Source organism: Girardinichthys multiradiatus, chromosome 23, assembly GCF_021462225.1.
Source record: "Girardinichthys multiradiatus isolate DD_20200921_A chromosome 23, DD_fGirMul_XY1, whole genome shotgun sequence".
NCBI classification, from domain to species: Eukaryota; Metazoa; Chordata; class Actinopteri; order Cyprinodontiformes; family Goodeidae; genus Girardinichthys; species Girardinichthys multiradiatus.
Window position 1 is genome coordinate 20,899,171 of NC_061815.1, and position 19,404 is coordinate 20,918,574.

At 40.0% G+C, this 19,404-nt stretch overlaps 1 protein-coding gene across 2 annotated transcripts in view; it reads left to right on the forward strand.

The window, feature by feature from the left end:
- Positions 1–19,404, forward strand: part of nlgn3a (neuroligin 3a) — a 247,027-nt gene that overhangs the window by 32,379 nt on the left and 195,244 nt on the right. The window contains exons 2-3 of one of the 2 annotated variants that reach the window (XM_047353716.1): positions 17,611–18,309; positions 19,323–19,382. In XM_047353716.1, coding sequence (XP_047209672.1) covers positions 17,838–18,309; positions 19,323–19,382 — 532 coding nt within the window. In that variant the 5' untranslated portion in view covers positions 17,611–17,837. The remainder of the gene's footprint in view (positions 1–17,610; positions 18,310–19,322; positions 19,383–19,404) is intronic. The other variant, XM_047353717.1, reaches the window with a different exon arrangement.

A 19,404-nucleotide genomic window follows, 5' to 3' on the forward strand; every position in this document is an offset into this window, starting at 1 on the left:
CAGCAGTACCCCCATTGCTCACCCCATCTTATATTTTTCAAAAATACATCAGAAACATTCCAGCGATTAGCCATCAGAAGGTGCTACTCCTTTGTCCTTGACTTTTCTGCCAAAATCTACTAAGTAATAATAACTGCACTTCTCCAGTGTCAGATGAAAAAGTACGATGAAAGGACGAGGAGGCCCACATTCTTCTCTGTAGTAGTGGCACTCGTTCTCAGCAGGAGCCTTTATGAGGCTGCAGTTTAGTTTGACATTTTGTGAATGTTGATTCTGAAACATGCCAATCACCTTGATTTAATGTGGCACACCGTTGTTCATCAAGTATAAAAGAGAATGCGTTCAAGCACAAGGAGTGCAGTATGCATGTGCATTTATCATTGATTTTCCTATATTGAAACGTATGTTTAAAGTTAACTTTTTTGAGAGAGCAGTTTAGAAAAATGTTTTTCACATCACCTCGTTACACTCAGATCTCAAAGAGCAATTCTGTCACAAGCTAAACTAAAATGGAAGCTGTGCCCTGATGTGGATAGGTGTCTTTGGAGAGCAGAACTGCAGTCGGATAACAGCAGATTGCATTGTTGGCATTTCTTTTGGTGTTTAAATAGTTTCGTCTTTGTATTTGCCTTAACAAAAATGACAAGTTTTTAGCAATACTTTTGGAAAAACTCAGAATCTTATTCTTTTCTTTCACAAACAGACTAAAGGTTTCACAAATCGCAAACCATCTTCTGTATTCTATGACCAATACAGTCTCTGTACTGAGGTTTTTAAGCTTGTCAAATTGTAAAGTATAAGTAGGTTTAAGGATGTTTGGGTTCTCTGTGATGTCAGTATCTGATATTAAAATGACTTAATAGCAGCTTTCAAGCATGTCTGTTTTTATTTAACGTTGCCATCAAGCAAGCATTCACAGTTAATATGGCGAAGATGTGCATTTTTTATTTATCAACCCAGAACATTTGCAAGATGTGAGCTACCAATATTTTATAACATCCTTCTCATGTTTGATCTAACAATATCATGGTCAGTGTTAAATAACCCTGGGTCATTTCAGTACATGATAAAACCTGACTTAACACCAACATTTTGTTGTCTCATATTTAAGTTACTAAAAAGACACTTCCAGTTCATCAAAATAAAACCACTTACTGTTTGATATATTTAGAAATTTGACATCATCTGAGGTTAACTCTTTTTGGCTATTTTGTTTTACATTAAATGCATATTAGGATTTCTAGTGGGGTAAGTATTATACCTTCTCCTATAATTTTTTTTTACATGTTTAATGTTCTAAAAATATAGAATACAGAGCTTAAATGTTCATTTGTTAAATTAGGCTTAAGAAAAATGATTTGAGTTATTAGCTGAAATGTGTTCTGTGTTTTAGGCAGATTGTGTTCAGCAGACGACAAAATGTTAATTTCAGTTTTTAGAGGCCTAACTGGGATTGAGGGGAAGACCTTGACTTGGACTTCAAAAATGACTTGTTAACATCTCAGGCTCTACAACTTAAAAGGCATTAGAAACATTTAATGTTTTCTCAAACTGGGTTGTAAAGAATCTATGTTCAGCATTCAGAATTACTTAGTTCAGGTAGGATCAGTCTGTATTTTAGTCTTAAACTAGAGACGAATCAAATACAATTCAGGCTCATTAAAGGTGGTATAATGTGTTATCTGCGCTGTTTCTTGTTTTTTTTACCAATTACCGTAAATGCTACCACACAAATAAGATAAAGTGGGTGAAGTGGAGTGTTGTCAGCCTTGCAGACAGCACTTCACCTTTTGTGAGGTCTTTATTATTCACCTCTCACAACAACTCAAGAGCTATTTCCTTTCTTACTTCCAAATAGTAGTCTTAAATAAAGACAAAATAGGGGCTATTTTAAAGCATAAATGTTTTACTTACATTACCAGATGAAGTCGCATGCTGACGGCAACTGGAAGCACACACTTCACTTTGACAAGAAATATCGTACACTCTTAATATCACACGATCTCAGCCCCCAGTGACTAATGTATGGATTTTCTTTTTTTGTTTGTTTTTTCATGGTTTCAGTCATCTTTTCTGTAATTGGACATTCTACCTGGCTAACAATAACAGCAACTATTTTGATTATAATCAGTGATTACATCTTCTCAGGTTAGGATAGCTTGCTTCGTTTGAAGTTTGATGTTACGGAGCACTAATGTGGCTTTGCGAATGTCTTTGTTGCTGTGTAGTTACTATAATAACAGTGTGGAGAGTCAGATGCTCCATCTACTCAGAAACCCTTATTTGTTCCTTTTTTATCAGAGTCCATTCAGCCTCTCTCTAAGGGATGTTGGGGCGTAGGAGTACATTTGGCAGTGTGCTCAGACTTTTTATTGCAATGCACAGTTCTCTCTGCAGTAGGAGAATAAAGGCTCTGCTACAGTATGTGTACAAAGAGGACTGAACTCTATGCATTTTCCGCTGCATAAGGGATCAGTTAGGGGACATCCAAAGTGTTGTGCCAGTGGGGCCATTTTGAATAATGATGAATAGGAATTGGACTAGCAGAATTCAACATGTCCCATTAATCAGGCACTGAAGAATTGGGGAGGAGGGTCTTTAATGGCATGTACTTGTTGGAGTGCCATCTTGCATTAAGGGCTAATAACCTGATTTAGAGTCAGCACAGCGCCCACCTCTACTCCCCTCTCCCCACCTCCTCACATCCCCACCCCCCTCCTACCTCCATCACCCAGTTGTATTTATTATGGGCTGCAAGGCCACGGCGATGAGACGATCAATACATCTGAGATGATGAGGGAGAGCTCATGCAGTCTCTCCCTCTCGCTGTTTCGTCCCTTGGCAGTGCTTCAGCAGGTAGGGAGATCAAAGCAGAGAGGACCTCTGAGATGCTGCTTGTGAAGAGACTGATGAAGTCCTCTGTGCCGTGCCATGTCCTCCAAATACACACACTTCATCACAGTGTCCTGTGTCCTTGCTCTGTCCTGATTAGAAAGTTTGACCCAATATGGTTTATGTTTGAGTGAAATTAGTGTTATCACACATATGCTGCTGCTGTGTGGAGAAAATGCCTCAGATGAAATTCGAATGGACCATCAAATGCAAGCGTATATGTATAGTTATAGATTTATAGTATGTAGCTTTGAAGGCCTTGAGTTGATATGCATTTTTCTCTGCTCAGGGGATCAATATAGGGCGCTTTCACCAACTGAACCCATAATAGATAACATCTAACTGATCTTAATTCAAAGTGAAACAAAGCAAATGTCACTATAAAGTGTTTACTCTTTTTTACCGGGTCCTTGCAAATTAACCAGAGGGGAGAGGAAGCAGAGCCACAGACTAAGGCTGAATATAACCCATAGCTCCCCAATTCACACGTCTTAGTCAGACTGTGTTTATATTTCAGAATCAGAATAATCTTTACTGGCCAAGACTATGTGCCCAAACAAGGAATTTGACTTCGGTTTCAGAGTATAGCATACATTAAGTATAAATATATACAGTCAGTCAGTCATTTCCTACCACTTCTTCCATTGTGGGTTGCGGGGAAACTGGTGCCTATCTCCAGAGGTCTATGGGCAGGAGGCGGGATACACCCTGGACAGGTCGCTAGTCCATCGTGGGCATATATATATATATATATATACTTAAGAGGAAATATTAAGCAAAGAAAATAAGAAAGGCAGATTGTGATAGTGTAAATATGCTTATTTTTGTTTCACAGCAGAGTAGCTAAGGTGTTCATTATGTTCAGAGAGACGGGCCTGGGGGAGAAACGGTCTCTGTGGCGACTGATTTATGCAAACAGCGCTCTGTTATGGAGACCTGAAAGTAAAAGTCTAAATATAGTTTATGTCCGGGATGTTTGGGGTCTGCAGAGATGTTAACTCTCCTTTTCCTGACCCTAGTGCTGTACAAGTCCTGGATGGGGTATGGTCAGCCCTGATGAACTACTCTGCAGACCTAGTTTGTTGTAGTTTGGACCTGTCCTGTTTTGTGGATGAACCAAACCACACAGTGATGGATGAACACAAGACAGACTGAATAATGGCAATGTAAGATGATCAGCAGTTCTTTTGGAAGGTTTTAATTTGACTTGCAGCAGGAAGTACAGTCTCCACGGGGCCTTCTTCGAAACAGTGTCTATGTGTAAGAACCAGCTCATGTCCTGAGAAAGAGGGGTTCCTAGGAACCAGAGGTAATTTTTCATACTGCTTCTGAACATCAAAACTGTAAAAAAAAAAAAAACAAAAACATATTTTTCAAATTTGATATGTATTTTACCATCACAACAACCGTTAAAATGATTAGTTTGGATTATTTTCAATCCTGCAAAATGTACAAAAAAATGCAAAAGAGTAACATTTCTGTTTCAAATAAAGTGGATTTGAAAGTGTGCACACTACTGTTAAAATGTTAGGCTTTTGTGATTTAATTAATCAGTCAATGATAAATCATTTCAAAATATTTTTTCCACATGTAAAGTGGAATATATACTGTATAAAGCACGAACAAATCCATTAGAAGCAAATAAAAGAATTGTGCACAGCCTAAAAATAATACTTAGTTGAAGTAACTTGAAGTAAGAGTATATCATCTTGTTTGGAAGGAGTCTGTCAGCATCCCACATCTTGACTTGTAACATTTGCCTCTGCTTCGCAAAAGTTCTCCAAATCTATAACATTTTAGTCAATTTAGTTCTGTACCCTGGTTTTGCCCTTCCAAAACTTTGATTTTTCTCTCATAAAGTCTTATGTGGAGTTTGATGTGCGTTTGGACTGGAACGATGCTACAAGGGACTGTTGTTTTCAGCAGACACCAGTAGATTTTGGGTCAAAGCTGACAAGTATTTGGAATTGTTTGTATTTTATCCACCTTGTGTTAACCCTCAGCTGCATCTAACGAAGTAACCACAGAGCTTGATTGTGGCTGCCATGTTTTACTGTGGATATGGTTTCTTTTGGTGATGCCCAGTGTTGTTTTTGTGCCAGACATTATCATGATTCACACCTGTGTCATATTTCTGTTGATTGCCCTCACCTGTTTCACATGTTCTTTCATCCTCAGTTGTATTTAGGTATGTGTCTTCCATTTCCTCATTGTCGGGTCATCTTGTTTATCCACCTGTTTGTCCAGCTGTTGTCCGGTTCTCAGTCCTGGTCCCTGTGTTGCTCTTCCTGTCCTGTAAGGTTAGCTCTGTCCATTAAAATGTATCCACGCGCCATGCGCCTGCCAATGTCCTGATGCCGCTTTAGTCCTTCACCACCGCAAAACATGACAGACATACCTTTTGAACCCTAACTCTTAGCCTAGAAAAATGGAGTGTACTGCATTGTTGCTGCCGGCTTTTTGGCAGCTAGCTTGAGTAGTTTTCACCTTGTCTTTTCAATACTTTAGGAGACATTTCCAGTTTTTGTGGTTTTTCTGTTCCACATTTTTACAAGTATGTATCATTTTCTTTGTTATATTTTTGTAAATAAATAATGATGTGGGACCTTTTGTACTGTTCCATTGACTGATACCTATGTAAAGAGAGATCCATTTGCTCAATTGTGAAAATCTCAGGAAACTCCTATTAGGACAGTTGAACTGTATTTCAAGTTAATCACATTCAGTATAGTAGTTAAAAATTCAAGAACACCGACTGATGAAATTGAAACAAAAGATGCTTCAGAAAGGTGTTGGTTTAAGGGTTTGCACCCGTATGCAACCAGTTTTTTGGTAGTTCTTAGTTTTTTGTTTTTTTTTGGCTCCTACCTTTTAGACCCACTGTATATTGTCAAAGAACATAAACTCAACAACTACGTTTGTGTTTCATTGATGTATTTGGATGACTTACATTAGGCATTTCTTTTTGTTCTTACAAGCATAAAACAAGCATTAACTATAAAAATAATTGTATGCCATCATCTGCTGCACGATTGATTACGTTTATATACCACATGAAGACACATTAAGTATTGTGTGTTTCTGTGAGAACTGATGATACATTAGCTTTAAAAAGGAGTGTCCCATTTCTCAGAGGAATATTTAAACTACTACCTGACATAAGTGCAATAGGACGGGGTTTGTGGTGGGGGAAAGGGTAAGGATAACCCTCAGCCAAAGAGAGAGCCTCTTATGTTTCTCTTGCTTGTTTACTGCATTTATGTGAGGATTACTCATTAAAACCACATTGTTAGGTTGAGACAACAGTTTCCTTAGGCAATCTAAAATATTTGGTTGGATTCAAGAATCAAAACAAGCAGCCTAAAGGTTTGAAAATACCATGACTGATTGCAAAAACAATGATAACATTTCTTGAAATGCATAATTCAGATGCATTTTAAGGAAGCATAGATGCAGGGTAGAGCAAAAAAAATGCAATCTTTTGTGGAAAATCAATTTCAGTCAAATCTGCTATTGATAAACTAAACTGCAAAAATATTAGTTCTGTGAATTTAGAGTGATATCACCAATATATTTAATAGAGAAGAGTAGAGAAAATAGCAAATTAATCTTTAAATCTGAAGTTTCCTCCCTATTACTAATATGTGCTAATTTTGAAAGCTGTTTCTTTAGAAAAGGGAAAGGAGCATGTTGACCACTGCGTTGCATCGTCTCTTCTTTTGACACATATGAACTGAAGAGAAGATCTCTCGTTGATTTAAAACAAATGTTTTTGCACTCTTGGTGCTATTGTAATTTTACCCTCTCTGTCCTTCAGTGCCGTTCATTCTCGTTTTTCCTTTTTTATGGAGTAGCATATTATCAGTCTGGACTGCTAGCTGATATTCACATGGTTTTAGTTATACTTTAATAATAATTGCATAATCTGAATTTATAGTATTCTTAAAATAAGCAGTGTTTTTTCACAGGGGACATAATCTAGATGAAAGCAGGGGTTGATTCAACATAACATTTATAGTTCAGGATAATCGGGGAAGATCATAGGTGGTAGAACACTGGGGTGTTTATTCTAGGCAAGTTTTCCAATTTTAGTTTTGCATTTAGAGGTTTACTTGTTCTCAGATGACTGTTTTCAGAAGTTGTCACATGTTCAAGCATTAGTTACTTTGACAGAATTAGGCCTGCTTGTATTCGTTAAAAATTATCTTTCTCAATATTCTGGTCTTTGTAGATTGGTAATATTAACTGATTTGAAGCAGAAAGGTTTGTTTAATGTAATGTAATTCAGTGAGAAAGGAAGGTTGAGTGTCTTTTTACACAGTTAATATATTTGGTTTTAACTGTATAAATGCAAATGTTTGCCAATGCAAACAATGAGAATCCTTATTTTCTAAACATCATTTTGTAAAGATATTTATATAGACAGCTTTTTGTCCAACACTCTTCCCTGCCTTAAATTTTGAAAGATACCACTTGCTTGGAATGCTGTTGCTCTAACACAACATAATGTTGTTAACCAATGGGGGTGAAATGGCCACACGTGGTAATGGATTTGCCTAGGGGTAATTTCACTGGGAGCTCTTTGAAAGACTTCTTCTCTCTATACTTAAATGCATGGTTTGCTTTGAATTTGCAGTTGTGAATAATCTATCTGCACAATACATTTAACTGCTGTCGTTATCCTGATATCAGTGTGTGCAATATTGCAGTCGCAAAGGACTACTTAAATGCAATATTTGGTGTCACGCATTCACATTCTGCATTTCAATAATATATGTGCCAAGCTGGACGCATTCAAGCTGCCCTCAATTACCAAGGAGCTAAAGCTCATAGGGAATGGTGGGGGCACTGTGTGATGGAAAAATAGAAACAGAAACTGAAAAATGTGGGTTAATCGTAATCAGTTTTGTCATTGCCATTTTAGCCATTATACAAATATTTTCCTATAAATATTAACCAAGGAAAATGAGTGCTGTAGTGTTTGTGATGGTGATATTTTGTGACAAACTGTTATTTTGTAGTTTGAAGATCTTTTCACATTGAACCGTGTTCCATAAAAATGCTGGGGTTCTGGGTTAGTTCCCATTCATGTATTGTACAGACATAAGCAGGAATTAAATGTTTTTGTTGCTTTTGTGCGTAATCCTTTGAACACTAGGATATGACAGTAAAGTCTACAAGTCTTTTTTTGGCTCTGCGACAGGAATCCCACTGAGCCAGGGAGGCACTTTGTCAGTATGACTTCTCTAGCATTTTGAAAGCTTTGTCAGCCCTTTGCCCCTAGCAATTCATGCCTTGTAGTCCTCAGATTGGAAATGGATGGCTTTTCATGTATTATAACATAGCAGGTGTTGGTTTTGTTGGCTTCTCTAAGTCATATTGTCCATGACAAATATTCCATTTACAGAGGTATCGGTGCATGTGGAATCATCTACAGCACTACCAAAATATATGTATGCATTGCAAATAAAATGAGGGCTTTTTATCTAAAACTGAGAGTATATATGCCACCAGCAGGTAATCTGGCAATGCGCTGCTGCAGCGATAACAGCCCCTTTAGGGGCGTCAAGATTGCTTCTCTCACTGCTTACGTGCTCTCCAATGGCTGTTGATACATTATAAATCATTTACACAGTCATTTTGGAATGCAATATCGCCCTCTAAATGCTGGATTTTCTTTTCTGTGGTTATTAGAGGGAACTCAGCAACAGGCACGTTAGTCTGAGGGGGACCCTAAGCCATAGAAATTGAAAATTGATCAGCAAGTATGGGGGAGCTGTTAGTCCTGGCACCACTGCTTGCACCATGGGACTATTGATTAGCATTTACTGTACAGCGCATTCACTGAAGGCAGTTGTGCCACCTGCAGCTAGATGCCCCATCACGCTGCCCCTTCCTGTGTTCTTCTCAAAGCATAATAAACATGTAAGAGAAAACAGGGGAGATTAAATTTCATTTCCAGTATGCCCCTTCATACAAAAAAGGGAAAATGAAGAGAAGAAACCCTCAGTGACATTAAACAGGACATTAAAGTTTTATTATGTTATTAGTTTTCAGTGATTGGCTCACAATTCAGGGTTTAATCACATACTGTTAATGCCTGTGGTTATAACATACATTCCTTGCAAAAGTATTCAAAACACTAGCACCTTTCTTTTTTTGTCACAATATAACCACATAGGATTTTATGTAATAGCTTACATAAAGTAGTGCATACAGTGCCTTGCGAAAGTATTCGGCCCCCTTGCACTTTTCAAACTCTTGCCACATTTCAGGCTTCAAACGTAACGATATAAAATTAAAAATTTTTGTGAAGAATCAACAACAAGTGGGACACAATCGTGAAGTGGAATGAAATGTATTGGATGTGTCAAACTTTTTTAATAAATAAAAAACAGAAAAGTGGGGCGTGCAATATTATTCGGCCCCTTTACTTTCAGTGCAGCAAACTCACTCCAGAAGTTCAGTGAGGATCTCTGAATGATCCAATGTTGTCCCAAATGACTGATGATGATAAATAGAATCCACCTGTGTGTAATCAAGTCTCCGTATAAATACACATGCTCTGTGATCGTCTCAGGGTTCTGTTCAAAGCGCAGAGAGCATCATGAAGACCAAGGAACACACCAGGCAGGTCCGAGATACTGTTGTGGAAAAGTTTAAAGCCGGATTTGGATACAAAAAGATTTCCCAAGCTTTAAACATCCCAAGGAGCACTGTGCAATCAATCATATTGAAATGGAAGGAGTATCAGACCACTGCAAATCTACCAAGACCTGGCCGTGCCTCTAAACTCTCATCTCGAACAAGGAGAAGACTGATCAGAGATGCAGCCAAGAGGCCCATGATCACTCTGGATGAACTGCAGAGATCTACAGCTGAGGTGGGAGAGTCTGTCCATAGGACAACAATCAGTCATACACTGCACTAATCTGGCCTTTATGGAAGAGTGGCAAGATATCCATAAAAAGTCTTGTTTAAAGTTTGCCACAAGCCACCTGGGAGACACACCAAACATGTGGAAGAAGGTGTTCTGGTCAGATGAAACCAAAATCGAACTGTTTGGCTACAATGCAAAACGATATGTTTGGTGTAAAAGCAACACAGCTCATCACCCTGAACACACATTTATAATACCCCACTGTCAAACATGGTCGTGGCAGCATCATGGTTTGGGCCTGCTTTTCATCAGCAGGGACAGGGAAGATGGTCAAAATTGATGGGAAGATGGATGTGGCCAAATACAGGACCATTCTGGAAGAAAACCTGTTGGAGTCTGCAAGAGACCTGAGACTGGAACGGAGATTTATCTTCCAACAAGAAAATGATCCAAAACATAAAGCCAAATCTACAATGGAATGGTTCACAAATAAACGTATCCAGGTGTTGGAATGGCCAAGTCAAAGTCCAGACCTGAATCCAATCAAGAATCTGTGGAAAGAGCTGAAGACTGCTGTTCACGAACGTTCTCCATCCAACCTCACTGAGCTCGAGCTGTTTTGCAAGGAAGAATGGGCAAGAATTTCAGTCTCTCGATGTGCAAAACTGATAGAGACATACCCCAAGCGACTTGCAACTGTAATTGCAGCAAAGGGTGGCGCTACAAAGTATTTATGCAAGGGGGCCGAATAATATTGCACGCCCACTTTTGAGTTTTTTATTTGTTAAAAAAGTTTGATACATCCAATAAATTTCATTCCACTTCACGATTGTGTCCCACTTGTTGATTCTTCACAAAAAAATTGAATTTTATATCGTTATGTTTGAAGCCTGAAATGTGGCAAGAGGTTGAAAAGTTCAAGGGGGCCGAGTACTTTCGCAAAGCACTGTATTTGTGAAGTGGCAAAGAAAGGAATCTTTGGTTTTTGGAGCTGCATAATATTTCATATCACAATCATATTTGCAATATCACTGTCCTGAAATGTCGAAATTTCAGAGTACTGCTTGGAAGTAGTAATTGTTAGCCTTTTAAATTTCAAATGACATGTACAGGTCCTTCTCAAAATATTAGCATATTGTGATAAAGTTCATTATTTTCCATAATGTCATGATGAAAATTTAACATTCATATATTTTAGATTCATTGCACACTAACTGAAATATTTCAGGTCTTTTATTGTCTTAATACGGAGGATTTTGGCATACAGCTCATGAAAACCCAAAATTCCTATCTCACAAAATTAGCATATTTCATCCGACCAATAAAAGAAAAGTGTTTTTAATACAAAAAACGTCAACCTTCAAATAATCATGTACAGTTATGCACTCAATACTTGGTCGGGAATCCTTTTGCAGAAATGACTGCTTCAATGCGGCGTGGCATGGAGGCAATCAGCCTGTGGCACTGCTGAGGTCTTATGGAGGCCCAGGATGCTTCGATAGCGGCCTTTAGCTCATCCAGAGTGTTGGGTCTTGAGTCTCTCAACGTTCTCTTCACAATATCCCACAGATTCTCTATGGGGTTCAGGTCAGGAGAGTTGGCAGGCCAATTGAGCACAGTGATACCATGGTCAGTAAACCATTTACCAGTGGTTTTGGCACTGTGAGCAGGTGCCAGGTCGTGCTGAAAAATGAAATCTTCATCTCCATAAAGTTTTTCAGCAGATGGAAGCATGAAGTGCTCCAAAATCTCCTGATAGCTAGCTGCATTGACCCTACCCTTGATAAAACACAGTGGACCAACACCAGCAGCTAACACGGCACCCCAGACCATCACTGACTGTGGGTACTTGACACTGGACTTCTGGCATTTTGGCATTTCCTTCTCCCCAGTCTTCCTCCAGACTCTGGCACCTTGATTTCCGAATGACATGCAGAATTTGCTTTCATCCGAAAAAAGTACTTTGGACCACTGAGCAACAGTCCAGTGCTGCTTCTCTGTAGCCCAGGTCAGGCGCTTCTGCCGCTGTTTCTGGTTCAAAAGTGGCTTGACCTGGGGAATGCGGCACCTGTAGCCCATTTCCTGCACACGCCTGTGCATGGTGGCTCTGGATGTTTCTACTCCAGACTCAGTCCACTGCTTCCACAGGTCCCCCAAGATCTGGAATTGGCCCTTCTCCACAATCTTCCTCAGGGTCCGGTCACCTCTTCTTGTTGTGCAGCGTTTTCTGCCACACTTTTTCCTTCCCACAGACTTCCCACTGAGATGCCTTGATACAGCACTCTGGGAACAGCCTATTCGTTCAGAAATTTCTAAAGAACTCAGGAATCTTTTGCACGTGTTTAGAGTTAACTCGTTGATTCAGATGATTAGGTTCATAGCTCGTTTAGAGACCCTTTTAATGATATGCTAATTTTGTGAGATAGGAATTTTGGGTTTTCATGAGCTGTATGCCAAAATCATCCGTATTAAGACAATAAAAGACCTGAAATATTACAGTTAGTGTGCAATCAATCTAAAATATATGAATGTTAAATTTTCATCATGACATTATGGAAAATAATGAACTTTATCACAATATGTTAATATTTTGAGAAGGACCTGTATTAACGCCGTGCATGTGAATATTAAAGGTACATCTAAAATATTTTGACCATCAAAATTTCGAATATTGTGATAAGTGATATCATTTTTACTCATTTCAGAAAGTGAGACTCATATAGATGCATTACACATAGAGTGAAATATTTCAACCCTTTATTTCTTGTAATTTTGATTATGGTTAACAGATAATAAAAACCTTAAACTCACTATCTGAGGAAATGTAGAAAATTGTGAAAAAGTTAAATATAGGAAACTCATTGTGTCAGCTACTTAACTCAAAACACCTGCAAAGGTCTCCTAAGCTTCTAAATGGTCTGTAAGGGTGTATTCACACTTGCCACTTTTGGTCCGCTTTAAACGGACCAGAGTTCGCTTCCCCCTTGGTCCGGACCTTTTGTGCAGGTGTGAATACACTCAAGCGAGCCCTGGTCCGGACCAAACAACCGTACCGAGACCCACTTTTTGAGGTGGTCTCGGTCCGCTTCCAAACAGACTCTGGTGCGGTTCGCTTATGGTCTGAATACGAACCGGCCCCAATCTGAACCAACTGCAGAAAGCGTACGTCTCTTTGGATTTAACAAGCCGCCATAGCCAATAGCAAATGCGTACGTTATACTCAAATCATACCTGGCCAGCTGATTGTTGCAACACTGGGCAAGTGAGTCCGGGCCTACAGAGCACACCGTCTTCTTCGGCGTTCAGCACTCATTCTCCAACGCTGTTCCAAACTTAGAAATAGAACGTCGCAAAATCGGTGTTGAATGAGCTGCTCTTCACGCTTACAAAAATATTGCAGCTGTAATACCGGCACAAATATGCAGAACAGAGCACGACTACAGCTGTTTTCCTAAATTTCCGGGTCTGTAATGGGAGCAATGATTGTCACCCGCATGGCTTTGTTTACAAGTAATAGTTCACTTGCAAAAAGTACAATGTGAAAGCAAATCGCACCAAACAAAAAAAAAAGTCCGCTTTTGCTCTGAACCAAACAAGCGGACCAAAGGACTTTCCTGGTGTGAAAGTCTGGGTCAGAATGCTACACAATCATAGAGAAGATTGCTGATTTGATAGATGACTAGAACATTGACACCCCCCACAAGGATGTCCTCTTTTCAGATTAAAGTAAATTCTGCATTTCTTTTGGAAATCAGGATCACAGAGTCTGGAGGAAGAGCGGAGGCACAGAATCCACGTTGCTTGATGTCCAGTGGGAAGTTTCCACTTATGGGGTGTCATCTCATTTTGTTGTGTTAGTCCACTGTGTTTTCTGTCCACAGTCAACGCAGCGTTCAACCAGGAAATTTTAAAGCACTGCATGCTTCCTTCTCTTGACAAGCTTTATGGGATTGTTGATTGCATTTTTCAGCAGGACTTGATACCTGCCCACGCTGCCAAAGGTACCAAATGCTGATTCAATGACCATGGTATTGCCATACTGACCTAAACCCCATAGAGAATCTAAGGGGTATTATAAATAGGAGGATGAGAGACGCTAGATCCGACAATGAAGGATGCCTGGGCTTCCATTATACCTCAGCAGAACCACAGGCTGATACCCTCCATGCCATGCCACATTGATGCAGTAATTCATGCAAATGGAAGCCCAAGCAAGTATTGAGTGAATAGAAATGAACATATTTCTCAGTAGCCTAACATTTATACTTAAAATATCCTTTCCTTATTGATCTTATTAAATGTCCTAACTTTCTGAGACACTGAATTTTGGGTTTTCGTCATCTGTAAACCATAATCATGAAAGTCACCAGAAATAAAGACTTAAGAAACTTCACAGTATGTGTAATACATTTATATAATATACGGATCTGACTTTTTCATGATATTTTAGGCCAGCTGAATAGAGTTTACATCTGTTGATGCCAAACCTGATCAAAATTTTAGAGGCCAACATTTTTAAGATGCTCAAGCTCACAGAAAGTGTATATACACTTAAAAGTCAGAAAAAGACAAAGAGGCTTACCTGAGCCATGAAACACCAACATTGGACTACTGAGACAGGATGAAAGTTTGTATGATGGACTGAAAATTTGAAATCTTTGGTTTATTACACAGAATCTTTGTACATCATTGAGTAGGCGAAAGGATGGTTCCACCGTGTGTGACATCAACTGTGAAACATAGAGGAGGATGTGTGATGGTCTGGGGCTGGTTTGTTGGTTCCAGGGTCAATAACCTGTACTGAGTGAGAGGCACCTATAACCAAAACAGCTAATACAGCATTTTGTACTGCCATGCAATACCCCCTGGTATGCATCTAGTTGGTCAGGGTTTCATCCTACAGCAAGATAATGACCCAAAACATAAATCGGAGCTATGCCAGAACTGCCTCAGAAAAGAAGAACAAGATGGTAAGCTTGAAAACACGGAGTGGCTAGCTCAGTCTCCAGACTTGAACCCCATCGCGCTGGTTTGAGATGAACTGGACAGAACAGTGAAAACGAAGCAACCTACAAGTGACACATTTGTGGACTATCTGCAACAGATTTGGGAAGAACTTTCCGAAGAATATTTGATTTCTATTGTAGAAAGAATGCCATGAATGTGATACAATCAGCTGTTATATCTGCCAAAGGTGGGCTACTTTGATGAGTCAAAAGCTTAGAATTCATTTCGGTGTATAAAATGATTCCATGATATACAGGGGTTGGACAATGAAACTGAAACACCTAGTTTTAGACCACAATAATTTATTAGTATGGTGTAGGGCCTCCTTTTGCGACCAATACAGCGTCAATTTGTCGCGGGAATGACATATACAAGTCCTGCACAGTGATCAGAGGGATTTTAAGCCATTCCTCTTGCAGGATAGTGGCCAGGTCACTATGTGATACTGGTGGAGGAAAACGTTTCCTGACTCGCTCCTCCAAAACACCCCAAAGTGGCTCAGTAATATTTAGATCTGGTGACTGTGCAGGCCATGGGAGATGTTCAACTTCACTTTCATGTTCATCAAACCAATCTTTCACCAGTCTTGCTGTGTGTATTGGTGCATTGTCATCCTGATACACGGCACCGCCTTCAGGATACAATGTTTGAACCATTGGATGCACATGGTCCTCAGGAAAAGTTCGGTAGTCCTTGGCAGTGACGCACCCATCTAGCACAAGTATTGGGCCAAGGGAATGCCATGATATGGCAGCCCAAACCATTACTGATCCACCCCCATGCTTCACTCTGGGCATCCAACAGTCTGGGTGGTACGCTTCTTTGGGGCTTCTCCATACCGTAACTCTCCCGGATGTGGGGAAAACAATAAAGGTAGACTCATCAGAGAACGATACGTGTTTCACATTGTCTACAGCCCAAGATTTGTGCTCCTTGCACCATTGAAACCGACGTTTGGCATTGGCATAAGTGACCAAAGGTTTGGCTATAGCAGCCCGGCTGTGTATATTGACCCTGTGGAGCTCCCGACGGACAGTTCTGGTGGAAACAGGAGAGTTCAAGTGCACATTTAATTCTGCCGTGATTTGGGCAGCCGTGGTTTTATGTTTTTTGGATACAATCCGGGTTAGCACCTGAACATCCCTTTCAGACAGCTTCCTCTTGCATCCACAGTTAATCCTTTTGGATGTGGTTCGTCTTTCTTGGTGGTATGCTGACATTACCCTGGATACCGTGGTTCTTGATACATCATAAAGACTTGCTGTCTTGGTCACAGATGCGTCAGCAAGACGTGCACCAACAATTTGTCCTCTTTTGGACTCTGGTATGTCACCCATAATGTTGTGTGCATTTCAATATTTTGAGCAAAACTGTGATCTTACCCTGCTAATTGAACCTTCACACTCTGCTCTTACTGGTGCAATGTGCAATCAATGAAGACTGGCTACCAGGCTGGTCCAATTTAGCCATAAAACCTCCCACACTAAAATGACAGGTGTTTCAGTTTCATTGTCTAACCCCTGTATGTATGTCTGTGTTTATATCCCAATTCCTTACAATGCAAAATATAGTGTGACATACAAGATGATACATTTTCCTGTCTTGCCACAGATTTGTAATTGGATTTAGGTCTGACTTTGACTGGGCCATTCTAACCATTGATTTGAATTGATCTAAACCATGACATTTTGGCTTTGTTCAGTGTTGTGACCTAATAAGAACACTGAGCCTTTTGCAGCCTATGACAGATTTCCTTTAGCTTTGTCCATCCTCCCATCCACTGTAACTAGTTTCCCTGGACCCTAATAAAAGGGATCCCCACATCACAATGCTGCCAACATCAAGTTTCACCATAGAAATTATTTGTTCACGGGAATGTAAAGTGTTCGTTTTTTCACCTCACACAAAATTTTGTGGTACGCCAAATAATTCACCTTTGGTCTCATCAAAACAGAACACCTTCTTTCATGTGTTTGCTGTGACCCCTAAATGGCTTACTACAAATGGAAGTTCTGAAGGCTTAAAGCTGGGTTAGATTGTAAGACATTATTACTAAAATAGAAATAGCCCGTTAACAAACGTAGAGTCTCCTTGGCCTAAACTTACAGCCTGTCCAATGAGAATGTTAATAAGAAAAGCAACAATGTGGCCCTCAGAAACTCTAGAGGAGATGCAAAGATTCACAGCTCGTGTGGAATAAACTTTTGACAACTATTAGTCATCCACTTCATAAATCTAATTCTGTAATAAACCTCTGAGGCATTCACAGAATAGTTGCATTTATCCTGAGATTAAATTATACACAAGTGGAAACTACTTAATTAGGTGATTTTTGAAGGCAGTAGGTTGTACTGAAATAGGGCACCACTAATGTGTTTTAAATGTTTTCAGATTTGTATTTTTTGTTTAACTCACCATCAATTCCCTGCCACTACACAATGATACTCTGTGCTAGTTTGTGTGGGGGTATTACATAAAATCCCAATAAAATATATCGATGTTTGTCGTGGTAAGGTGACACAATGTGGGAAGGTTCAAAGGGTATGAATATGCAAGGCAATATAATTGGTATAAAGTAAAAAATAACTACCTGCTGACAGTTTATGCCTTTCCTATACCAGTTATCTTTTTAGCATCTTCAGGCACAACCTGGCAGGTTGCAGCACAGTTAATTATATTATGGATTCATGAAAGCACAAAGAGCTGCATCATGTGTGAACTGTTTAATATTATGACAGAAAAGGACTCCAAGAGTCAATAATAATGACTGGCTAAAAATGGTGGGTTGTCAGGGAGCTTGCACTAATTTTCCTGTCTTCTTCCTTTTGCAGCACTGGCTGGAAGATCTGACAAGCACACAGAGGGGAGAGTGAGTGAGGACCTGCATAACTGTGGCTGCTTGTCATCATTTTTAAGCTGGTGGGCTTCTATATCACAGCTGATGACTGCCCCTCCAGAGGTTGGATTACAGGGGTTAGCGGCAAGCCTGAGTGTTTGCTAAGGGGCGTGCCCCAGCTTGTATGTTGGTCACCTAGGCTCGCTCTTGCTCACAGGGATCATGTGGCTTTGTCCAAGGAGAAATCGTTTCCCCTTGCAGAACTGGCACGGTGTCCACAATTGCACCAATTTCAGCGTGTCCTTGTGGGTTTTAAGCTTTTGTTTGTGCTTCGCAGCCCTGAGAAGTCAGAACTATCACCCCACTGTGAACACACAGTATGGGAAACTCCGCGGAGTGAGGGTGCCCCTGCCGAGTGAGATCCTGGGGCCGGTGGACCAGTATCTGGGGGTCCCCTACGCCGCTCCCCCCATGGGAGAGAAGCGCTTCATGCCCCCGGAGCCACCTTCTTCCTGGTCGGGGATCAAGAACGCAACACACTTCGCCCCTGTCTGCCCCCAAAATATTCACAATGCCGTCCCAGAAATCATGATGCCAATATGGTTCACCTTTAACCTGGATATAGTTACAACATACATACAGGATCAGCACGAAGACTGTCTTTACCTAAACATCTATGTTCCAACAGAGGATGGTGAGTGTGTCGAGTATGAAATCCAAACTGTCCTCTTTTCTCCTGTCTCTGCTTCCCACTCCTTCTGTCCTCTCTCAGAAACTCTGTCACTTTTTTGTTTCTTTTGAGCGGAGCATGACCTGTTGTCTGGCGCATGCCGTGTTTGTGTCCATTAGCTCAGCCTTACATCTTGACTAGATCTTCCACTTAGTCTTTTCATCATCTCTCCCCTTCCATGCCAATGTTAGAGGTTCCTCTTTTGACAACTAAATGACTCCTCAATAAGACTAAATATGAAAGAAAAGCAAATCTAATGCAAGAGACAGATTGGAAATACCTAATGCACATTTTTTACCCTCACTGTCTTGACTTGTTCTGGGGAAATGACCAATAGTAGCTTGCCTCATAAGTGAATGATCTTCTGTAGGGTTGGTGAAATATTCTGTCTGGTACATGAGAAGCCTGTGGCATCAGCTTGATCTATGTAAGACCCTTTACTCTCCTTCATTTGTCCAGTTTGTTTCCTACCAAGTGCTTTGCCAGAAAAAGGAGAACATAAGGATGTACAAAAAGCAAGACTCCTAAAAGTTTTTTTAATTTTTTTTATTTCTGGATATTGACTCCTTAAACGGTATCCTTTATTGACCACTTAAAGGAGAGCCACACAGCAAAATGAACTTGAACTAATACATGCTCCAAATATCAAATGGGCAATGCCAAAAAAAGGCTGAAAACCTTGGGAAAGTTCAATCTCTGTCCTGTGTTGCTGTAATGGGTCTTAAATAGAAGTGCATGTGAATATGGGCTTCTTGTGTCCCAAGGTGCAGCAAATTCATTCCACCATTTCAGAATATTTCTGCTGCAACACCCCAGTTACTTTTTTAACAGGTCCTCTGTTGTTCTTGTTGTTGATAAAAGTCTAGTATGGGTGGGATGAGGGGAAAAGGGAGAATAAGAGTCTCAGCTGTTGCATGTCACATGGGTTCTGTTCCAGAGCTCTATGTTATTTTGTAGTTTTTCCATTCATTTTACAGTCAAAAGAATATCCAAGGAATGTGCGAGGAAACCCAACAAGAAAATTTGTAGAAAAGGAGGTATGTAAAAAATGCAACATGG